The following is a 10,765-nucleotide window of genomic DNA, read 5'->3' on the forward strand; positions in this document are numbered from 1 at the left end:
TAAACTGACTTTGTATAAAATATACAAAAATATGAAGGCTATTGCTTAACGCCTTGTAAGCCGCCCTGAGTCTCCGGAGAAGGGCAGCATATAAATCAAATTTAAAAAAAAAATTGTGGTAAGCGAATCACATGGTTGTTAAGCGAACCAAAGGGTCATTAAGTGAATCAACTGTCCTGCATGGGCGGGTTTTCTTTTTTTGCCAGAAACCAGGCAAAAAAAATGTTGCAAATCGTGGTCGCATGACCATTAGATGCTGCAACCCATCGTAAAAACAAATTGGTTTCCAAGGGCCCAAAATGCAGTCACTTCACCACAAGGTGTGTGTAACAGTTGTAACTTCAGGGACAGGTCATAAGGAATATTTTTTGGGGGGGAAAGTGGGGTCTGTCGTATCTTTGAACGGTCATTAAAGAATGGTTGTTAAGCAAGGATATTCGTAGGAGACTTTGGATCATGGGCACCAGAGAAATGACCCCTATCCAAATCAGCCTGCCCTTCGATAGGTGAGAGGATTGGACAAGTTGACCTACAACATCCCTTCCAACTCTGTTAATCTGTATCTCTGTATCTGTATCGATCGTTGAGGCTCCCCTGGCAAAGGATGAGCTTTGCTCGGCACGAAATGTTTGGGGTTTGGATTCAATGGGACAGGAACGCAGAGCTGCCGGTGGGCTCACGCCTTCCAGAATGGGTGTTGTGGCCCGTCAGCGGCCTGTGAAGCTAGTAGCTGATTCCGACAATGAGGAGGCTGGTGTGGTGCTGTGCCAGCAGCCTGTGCAGCTGGCACTCGAGTCGGACAGTGAGGAGGCTGGAGAAGATGTGGTGCCAGAGGCAGGGATTCAGCCAGGGCCTTCAGAACCTCCAGAAGCTCCCATAAGTGAAGAGGAAGAAGAGGAGGAACCTCTTCTCGATGCACGGGCACACAGAACTGCCAAAAGGCAGGAGTGGCTCCTCAGGAGGAGGTCTCCTCGAGAGTAAGGCTTGGGGCTAATTGGCCACTCCCTTAGCCTATTTAAGGAGGAACGCCAACTGAAGCAATTTGCAGGGAACAACTTTAGTTCACTCTCCTTCGCGTCTGGATTCTCTGCAAATTGCTTCTGGGCTTTCTACCAACTCTAGTAAGACTATGATTACTTTTATTTTTGGTTTCTTGTAGGCTGTTAAGAAAGTTTCTTAACAGCCTTTGTTTTGAAAAAGACTGAGTTATTTTAGTAAATTGAGTTTTGGTACAGACTTTGCGTGTGCTGCGTTCTTTGGGGTCCGTAGCTGGGGCAGAACAATGGGACAGCTTGCCACGGCCAACTCACTGCTGCCAACTCACCATAGTCAACTCGCCATGGCCAACTCGCTGTGGCAAAATTCAAGAGTTTCGTTTAATTCTTTAAAATAATTTAAAATTTTAATTTTTGTCATTCACATTTCATTTTAACCTTCCTCTCTTTAATGATTCTATGTGCGACCCCACTCATTCACTCTCACACACATGTAACCATTCTTTGGTGAGTTTATTAATATTCCCCCAGCAATTCCCTTCACCAAAACACTCTCCCAGCCATGAGCAGATGGATGTTAGTCCCCAGAGCAATGGCCAAAGAGTCCACACAGCACTTGAAAGTTTCTCAGACATAATAAACCCAACATAATAAATCCACAATGCAAGAAAGCTGGCGAACACGATTCAAGTTACGGCACGGAGTCCATCCCAAGAGAGGCAGGAATCAGATAACAAACTAAATATGTGTCAATAGTGTGTGGCAGCAGCCAAAAAAGCCAATGCAATCCTAAATTGTATTAACAGAGGGATACAGTCAGGATCAAGGGAGGTACCAAGACCACTCTATAAAGCCTTAGTAAGACCACACCTAGAGCACTGCATCCAGTTTTGGTCACCACACTATAAAAAAGTTGTTGAGACTCTAGAAAAAGTGCAGAGAAGAGCAACCGGGATGATGAGGGGACTGGAGGCTAAAACATACGATGAACGGTTGCAGGAACTGGGCCTGGCTAGTCTAGTGAAGAGAAGGACCAGGGGAGACAGGAGAGCATCTTCCAATATTTGAGGGGCTGCCTCAGAGAGGAGGAAGGGGGTCAACCTATTCTCCAAAGCACCTGAAGGCCAGACAGGGAATAATGGATGGAAACTGATCAAGGAGAGATTCAACCTGGAAATAAGGAGGAATTTTCTGACAATGAGATCAATCAACCGATGGAACAGAAGTTGCCTTTGGAAGTTGTGGGAGCTTCATCCCTGGAGGCTTTCAAGAAGAGACTGGACTGCCATCTGTCAGAAATGGGGTAGGGTCTCCTGCTTGAGCGGGGGGTTGGACCAGATGACCTACGAGGTCCATTCCAACTCTGTTATTCTGTTATCTGTTATCACGATGACCAGAATACACCCAGCTATGAAACAATCACGTTGTTCCCAGTGACGCCTCCCTCCGTTTGCTGTGCTAAATAGCCAGCTTCCGGTGTCACCGAACAGGAAGGGTGAAGCTTTCTCCTTGCGAGTAATCTGACTGACCTCCTCTGCTCCTGCCTTTTCTCTGCCCTATGTGGATCAGGTGCAGAAGGCAGTTCCTCCTCCTCCTCCTCCTCCTCCTCACTGACCGTGTGCAACTGCATGCTTTACCTAGCTGGAGCTTCAGCCCAATCCCTTCCAGATGGCTCCTTGGAGGCATCAATTAATTCAGCTCCTGACCTGCCAAGGTTCATCCTCCCAGCAGCTGACATCAAGAGAAGTGTCTGTGGAATCGTCCGGAGGAGTCAATACACTCTATTTCATCATTTCTTCAATATTAAGTAACTTTTGTCCCGCAGCAAGTTGGCCATGGCGAATTGTCGCGGGGCGAGTTGGCTGTGGCGAGTTGTCCTAGACCCCACGCATCCTACCTCCTGTCAACCATGAAGCTGGCCTGACCAGAGCCAAACCCTGAGGCTCTGGCACACGCCTCGACTGGAGACCTAGTGGCCGCCTGGGATAGGGCGGCCGCTGGAGCTCTGGATCGGGTCGTGCCTTTGCGGCCTCTGACCCGGCGCCGATCTCATTTAGCTCCTTGGTTCACTGAGGAGCTGAGGGAGTTGAAGCGCCGGAAAAGACGCCTAGAGAGTAGTTGGAGGGCCAGTCTTTCTGAATCTGACCGGACACTGGTAAGAGCTCATATTAGGAATTACCTAGTGGCGATAAAAGCAGCGAAATGTAGCTATTTTGCTGCTCTTATTGCATCATCAGATAATCGCCCGGCCGCCCTGTTTAGGGTGACCCGCTCCCTGCTCCACCAGGAAGCGCGGGAGGACCCCTTGGAGGGTAGAGCCGAGGATTTTGTCCAATATCTGTATGACAAAATCGCTCAGATTCGGGAAGATCTGGACTCCAACTGGATAGTCTCAGGGGGAGGGACTGGGGCAGGTCTTGAGAATGTTATCTGGGATGAGTTTGATCCTGTGACCCCTGAGGACGTGGACAGGATTCTGGGTAGACTGAACGTGACCACTTGTTTATTGGACCCGTGTCCCTCCTGGTTAGTGCTGGCTTCTCGGGAGGTGACACGAGGCTGGTTCCAGGGGATTATAAATGCTTCGCTGGGTGAGGGTGTCTTTCCTGCCGCCTTGAAAGAGGCGGTGGTGAGGCCTCTCCTCAAGAAGCCTGCCCTGGACCCGGCAATGTTGGTAAATTATCGTCCGGTCTCCAACCTTCGTTTTGTGGCAAAGGTTGTTGAGAGTGTGGTTGCGCAACAGCTTCCCCAGCACCTGGATGAAACGACGTATCTGGATCCGTTCCAGTCGGGCTTCAGGCCCGGGTACAGCACGGAAACGGCATTGGTCGCGTTGGTTGATGATCTCTGGAGGGCTCGGGACAGGGGGTGCTCCTCTGTCCTGGTCCTGTTAGATCTCTCAGCGGCTTTTGATACCATCGACCATGGTATCATGCTGCACCGGTTGGAAGAGTTAGGGGTGGGAGGCACTGTGTTGCGGTGGTTCTCCTCCTTTCTCTCTGACCGGTCGCAGTCCGTGTTGACAGGGGGACAGAGGTCGACCCTGAGGCCCCTCATATGTGGGGTGCCGCAAGGGTCGGTCCTCTCACCTCTCCTGTTCAACATTTATGTGAAGCCGCTGGGCGAGATCATCCGTGGTTTTGGGGTGGAGTACCATCAGTACGCTGATGACACCCAGCTGTACATCTCCACCCCGGATCACCCCAACGATGCCCTTGAAGTGATGTCCCGGTGCCTGGAGGCCGTACGGATCTGGATGGGGAGGAACAGGCTCAGGCTCAACCCATCCAAGACCGAGTGGCTATGGTTTCCGACGTCCCGATATAGCCAGTTGACGCCATCACTGACTATTGGGGGCGAATCATTGGCCCCCGCGGAGAGGGCTCGCAACTTGGGCGTCCTCCTGGATTCACGGCTGTCTTTAGAAGAGCACTTGACGGCCGTGACCGGGAGGATTTTTTATCAGGTCCGCCTGATTCGCCAGTTGCGTCCCTTTCTGGATCGGGACTCGTTACGCACGGTCACTCATGCCCTCGTCACCTCCCGCCTGGACTATTGTAATGCTCTCTACATGGGGCTCCCCTTGAGGAGCAACCGGAGGCTCCAACTGGCGCAGAGTGCGGCCGCGCGGGTGGTAATGGGAGCGACATGGCGCTCCCATGTAACACCTCTCCTGCGCGAGCTGCACTGGCTCCCGGTGGTCTTCCGGGTGCGCTTCAAGGTTTTGGTTACCACCTTTAAAGCGCTCCATGGCTTAGGGCCTGGTTATTTACGGGACCGCCTGCTACCACCAATAGCCTCCCACCGGCCAGTACGCTCTCATAGAGAGGGACTCCTCCGGGTGCCGTCAGCCAAACAGTGTCGACTGGCGGCCTCTAGGGGGAGAGCCTTCTCTGTGGGGGCACCTACCATCTGGAATGAGCTCCCCCCGGAGATACGGAGGATCCCGGATCTGCGCTCCTTCCGCCGTGCTGTGAAGACCTTTTTATTCCATCAAGTGGGCTTGGCCTGATCTCTTCCCTTTTTAAAATATGTAAATTTTAATCTGTTTTTAAATTATTGGGGTATTTTAATTTGTCTGGGCCAAAAAGTTTAATTTGATTTTATCGGGTTTTTAAATTTTGTGTATTTATGTATTTTATTGTTGGCTGTTCACCGCCCTGAGTCCTTCGGGAATAGGGCGGTATACAAATCAAATAAAATAAAATAAATAAAATAAAATAAAATATTGGAGCTTCAGTGTTGCCATGCTGGAGCTGAGGGACAGGGAGCGGGGGTGGGATTAGAGATAGAGGAGTTTGTGTAGCCAAAACAAAATACTTTCTCTTGAGAACCAAGGACGTTCTCATATCTGGACCGTGTGAAGAAGGAGGGAGGCCTCCAGACGACTAGCGAGCATTGGACCATGTGACAGATGGTTTGGGGTCTGGGAAAAACTTTCTCTTTTAACTAGGTAAAAACTGCGGGAACCTTCAGAGTCGGTTTTCACCAGATATGTGCCAATATGATATTTCCAATAAAGCTATCCTTCATTGGGAATTTGCCTGCCTGGGAGTTTTTGCTGGCTATAGATCTATTGCTTGGAACCCTGACACCTCCGTTGCTCTGCCTTCCTCACTCCCCTTCTCTGTTTGCTTCCAGATGACAGACAGGAGACGGCATTGAATCTGTCCACCAACGGCATTAGCAGCATCAACATGTCGATAGAAATAAACGGCGTTGTCTACACAGGTAAAGAGCCCCCCTCCCCCCCTCTTTGGGTGAACGCAGACTACAAATCCAGAGGTCGCAAAGCATCAGCTTCGCCTCCAGGTTTTCTGATACTGGGATAGGGAGCACCTGAGGAATTGCTAGCTTTGGAAAAGGAGGTGCTAAATGAGAGATTTGGGAGGTTTGGGGGGAATGGCTTGTGGGGCAATCAGGTTCTAGGATCAACCCATTTTTCTGGCATGTCATGAAGTAGGATTTCCCAGCCTCCGGAACTTTAAGATGCGTGGCTGGCTGGGGAATTCTGGGAGTTGAAGTCCAGACGTCTCGAAGATCGCCAGAGTCGCTAGCTGGGAATCTTGGATTGCCTCCATGGCCCATTGGTTTAGTTTGTGGGACATGTATTTGGGGGGAAAGGTGTACATCCCATAACCAGGTTAAGCAAGGCAGCATAAATAAGAGCCAGTTAAAATTTTTTGGTTAAACCCAGTGGTGGTATTTAGCCGGTTCGAGCCGATGCAGGCGAACCAGTATTTAAATTGCTGGCTGGCCCCTCCTTTCTCCACCCCTCCCAGGAGTCCCCACGTACTCCATTTTGGCTCCCAGGAGGCTGCAGGGAAGCCTACTAGGCCCAAAATGGGGCACGGGGGTCGCATCCCCCCCCCCCGCGGCCCCTTTTTGTTCCCAGGGAGGTGCAGGAGGCCGAGTGCTGCCTGTCATACCCTCTGGCCACACCCACCATGGCCACGCCCACCCAGCCGGTCATTAGGGCAGAGAACCGGTTGTTAAATGATTTGAATCCCACCAGTGGTAAACCCTTTAGCTTAGAAACCGGGAGACGGTGGCCTCTAGTCCTGGACTTAGGCACAAAGCCAGAGAGTTGATTTTTGGCCAGCCGCTTTTCCTCTCTCCTGAGAAGGAGGCAATGGCAAACCACTTCTGAACAACCTTGGCAAGAAAGCTACAGGGACTTGTGCCAGCCTGTCTTTGAGAATTAAATGGAACCAATAAAGGATAATATTTGTTGCTCAGGATTGAAACTTATTTATTATTTATTTATTGGTTCGATTTATATGCCGCCCTTCTCCGGAGACTCAGGGCGGCTTACAATGCATTAAGCAATAGCCTTCATACTTTTGTATATACCTGCTTAGTAGGGCTTTCGCCCCCCCCCAAAGCGGTGTTCTTTTTATACAAAGTCAGCTTATTGCCCCCACAGTCCGGCTCCTCATTTTACCTACCTCAGAAGAATGGAAGGCTGAGTCAACCTTGAGCCTGGTGAGATTTGAACTTGCAGTAATTGCAGGCAGCTGGTGTTTTAACAGTGCTTTAGTCTGCTGCGCCACCAAGGCTCTTGGTGTAAATAAAGAGTCCCTGATCTTCTCTGAGCTTGGGGGTTTTCTGGCAGACGTTTCATGACCCAACTAGATAACATCATTGGGACTAGATGCGTGTGGGGCTTGTGGAGAGGAGGAGGAGGAGGTGAGGTCTGTGGGGTCTTTGGTGCTCTTTAAGCTTGGTTGTTTGAAGATGTATCATGACCTAGCTTGGTAACATCATCAGTGTGTCAGCGTTCCAACCTATGATTTTCCCCAGCGCTGACATGAATGAGAGAGAGAAGCCTTGTTATAATGCTGGGATGAACGTTCACCTAGTTTCCTTTTCCCCGGCAGATAAAGTCACCTAGGTGATGGAGGGAGGGGGAAATTCCTGTGACTGCAAAGTGCTTGGGATGAAGAGATGGATCTGGACGATGGCCAATGAGACACTGGGAAATAATGAGCGGAAAGGGAGGGTTTTGGAAGGGGGTGCCAGTTCTGGCTGCAGATGAGTTCAGGAATGACGTAGTTGTGCTTAAATAAAATAAAAGATTCATCAAAGACTTTGCGTTTGAGAATGAAATTTATTTGAGATAACACCGAAACCTGACATAGTGCTAGAAGGAGGAGGAGGACTGTGAGGTTTTTGTTTTGTTTGTTTTTGTTTGTTTTATTTCGATTTATATACCGCCCTACTCCCGAAGGACTCAGGGCGGTGAACAGGCACAGAATAAAATACATAAATACAAGAGTTAAAAAACAAAATTAAAACCAAATTAAATAATTTTAATTTGAAAATTAATTTTGGTGCTCTCTGAGCTTGATTGTTTTCTTGTAGACATTTCATCACCCAACTAGGGAACATCATCAGTGCTAGTAGGGAGAGGGCTTTGCACCATTTAATTGGTGGACCCCTCAATTAAATGGAAGAAAATAAAAAGGCAGCATGACCAGGGACCTCAGGGGCTGACTATCCAATTTAAAAACCCCAAATGTTGACCTACGACCCCATAGCTCTGTGGTAGGTTAGTGGCCAGTTAATGGCAGCTCCCACTAAGGTGCTGAAATTCAGAGGTGGGCTTCCAGAGACCAGAGCCTGGATTTGGGCAGGTGTGAGCAGTAGTTGTTATGTGTGCTGATCATTTCCAACTTGCGCTGCCTTAGTACCTCTCTCGTTCGTTCCTACAGGTGTGTTGTTTGCCAGACGATCGGGCCTCCTGGGCGCTGCGGGAGGCACCCACAGCCACGTCACCGCAGGGATGCCACCGAGCCCGCTGTTCTCCGCCACATCTCGGGGACGTGCTCCGGCCAGCAGCTCGCCCTGAGAGGAGAAGCCCTGCAACCTGTCCTCCCACCCCTCGGACAATGGCCTCCACTCTGCCATCCTGCGTGGGGACCTCGTAGGGGCACCTGCGTTCTTGGTTCAGGGTGGCAAGGGGTGAGGCCCCCAGCCCTGGAGGGGTTTGGAGAGGGACTTCGGGGCAGGGCGAAGGATGAAGAGACACTGGGGCACTGAGGAGGACATAGGCTTGAGAAGGAGGTGGTAGAGGGAGCTGATTATTCAGTGGAATAGTGTGGCTCCAGAGGTTATAGGTGCTCCGTCCCTGGAGGTTTTGAAGAAGAGATTGGACAACCATTTGTCTGAAATGGTAGAGTGTCTCCTGCTCAATCAGACCAGAAGACCTCCAAGGTCCCTTCCAACTCTGGTTTACTATTAATCAGTGGAACGACTTGCCTCCAGAAGTTGTGGGTGCTCCAAGATTGAGCAATTTTGTTATTTTGGAGCCATGGTGGACTAGGGAACCATGGTTACGTCTCCTTCACCTGCATTGATTTCCTTGGTTGTGGTTAGATGTTGGGCACCACTTGGGTTCTTCCGAGGACTTGATGGCGGTTAGGAGTCTTCAACTGGAACAAGGTTCCATCTTCTTCCTTGCCTTCTCCACCATTCCCTGCCCAGGCATAGGTCCATGCTGGTAACACGCTTCCTCCATTTCCCGCTCTTCACCACTACAGAATCCCACTCCAATTCTGAGTTTGTACAGTCACCAATTCTTTGCACACTCACCCCAGGGTCTATGGCTCAGCCCAACGGTGGTTTGCTGTGGTTGCCAGTCCCAACCGAATCAAAGATCTTGGGGAAGGTACAGCTGTGTGAGTGTGATAGTGGGGCGATTAAATCTCATGGAGCGTTAGTTCTAGTGACAGCTGCATGGAACTCCTATCCAAGGCATCTTGGATAGAACCAACATGGGTGGAAAAATTGTTAGATGATCAGCAGGACAGATGAATGTCAGGCTTCTGGGATGGACCAAGGCAAGGAGGAAGCTTGTTAAAGAGAGATCCAACCTAATAGGGAGAAACTTCCTGACGGCGAGAACAATTAATCAGTGGAATGACTTGCTTCTCAAGGATTGTGGGTGCTCCATCACTGGAGGTCTTCAAAACCCTCCAGAAAGCCCAACCCAAACCCAACAGATTGGACCACCATTTGACCAGAATGGTATGAGGTCCCGTGCCTTGAGCAGAAAGTTGGGACTAGAAGACCTCCAAGGTCCTGTCCAGCCTACGACTCTGAGAAGGTGGAAGGTTTGAGGTGAAGGTTGGACAACCGTTTGCCTGAAAGGGCATAGGGTTTCCTGCTTTGAGCAGGGGGTTGGACTGGAAGACCTCCATGGTCCCTTCCAACTCTCTCGTTCTGTTCTTCTGTTAAGGTAGGGAGACTTTCGCGAGTGGGACAGGCCAGTTGAGAGGATCGGGGTGTGGAGAGCAGGTCTGAGGGTTGATTGCACTTGCCCCCATCAAAACCGCCTTCGCCTGTCTCAGAGCTGCAGTGAGGACACCCGGTGGCTCCATAACTTCCATTCTCACCCTTGCTCCAACCCAACTATCTCTTCCTTCCCACCTTCCTCCCTTCCCACGTTGCCTCCTACGGACACAACCAAACCACCCATTTCTCGGGTTGCACTTTCATGACATTGCTTTGAGGGAATGGGTTGGGGGGGGGAACGGGGGACAACCCTTGCGGTGTTGAGACAGCCCATGGGTTGGGGGCGGGAAGCGGATTGTGTCTCCTTGGGAATCACTGGGGGTGGGGTGGGGGTGGGACATGGGGGTGGGGGGAAACGGGTGTTTCTTTTGTGCTAGTGAAGAATGTCAACGTACCAAAGAAGGGAAGTGATTTCATCTACCTCATGTTCTTTCAGATGTGCCAAGGGGGGTGGGTGGGAAGTGGAGAGGAGGGGGCTCTTGGGAGCTGGGACTTGGAGGTCCAACTCACCGCTGTCTACGCTGCTGTGGAGAGGGCAGGACAGCTGCACCAGCTGCAGCCGATCCAAGCCGTGGCGGCGGTTGGGTTGCTAGGATCCTCTCTTCCTATCCGTCACTGTCCTCCGCTAGCAATTGGGAACAATCGTGCGCTTGACCAAAGACGAGGGCCCTTCGCTGGGCCCTTTTGCACAATCACCTACCGTGTTCAAATAATGGCGGTCTGACCTCTGGCTGGCCGGCTGAGGGACGACAACGCGGCTACGTCCAAGGGACCGCTGGCAGACCCGTCTCTGGAGACTGGACATTACGGAGACTGCAGTGGACGCTTGGTGGACTTCTCGGTCTTCAGCTCTTGTACCAAAGATTGGACTCACTGGGCACTTGGCTTTCCTGGGGAAGGAAAGGAGGGAGGAGGAAGGAAGTGGCGGGGGTGGGGGGGTCTTTTCTCCATCCTCCTGGGGTATTCCCACTTTC

General features: G+C 50.8%; 1 protein-coding gene across 1 annotated transcript in view; it reads left to right on the top strand.

Moving 5' to 3' along the window:
• ARID3C (AT-rich interaction domain 3C) overlaps positions 1–10,092 on the top strand; it is a 109,257-nt gene extending 99,165 nt beyond the window's left edge. The window contains exons 7-8 of the mRNA XM_087885490.1: positions 5,637–5,726; positions 8,210–10,092. Of these exons, the coding sequence (XP_087741616.1) occupies positions 5,637–5,726; positions 8,210–8,346 (227 nt within the window). The 3' untranslated portion in view covers positions 8,347–10,092. The remainder of the gene's footprint in view (positions 1–5,636; positions 5,727–8,209) is intronic.
• The last annotated feature ends 673 nt before the right edge of the window (positions 10,093–10,765 follow it).

Source organism: Pantherophis guttatus, chromosome 2 (assembly GCF_059756535.1).
Source record: "Pantherophis guttatus breed Tessera chromosome 2, ASM5975653v1, whole genome shotgun sequence".
NCBI lineage: Eukaryota > Metazoa > Chordata > Lepidosauria > Squamata > Colubridae > Pantherophis > Pantherophis guttatus.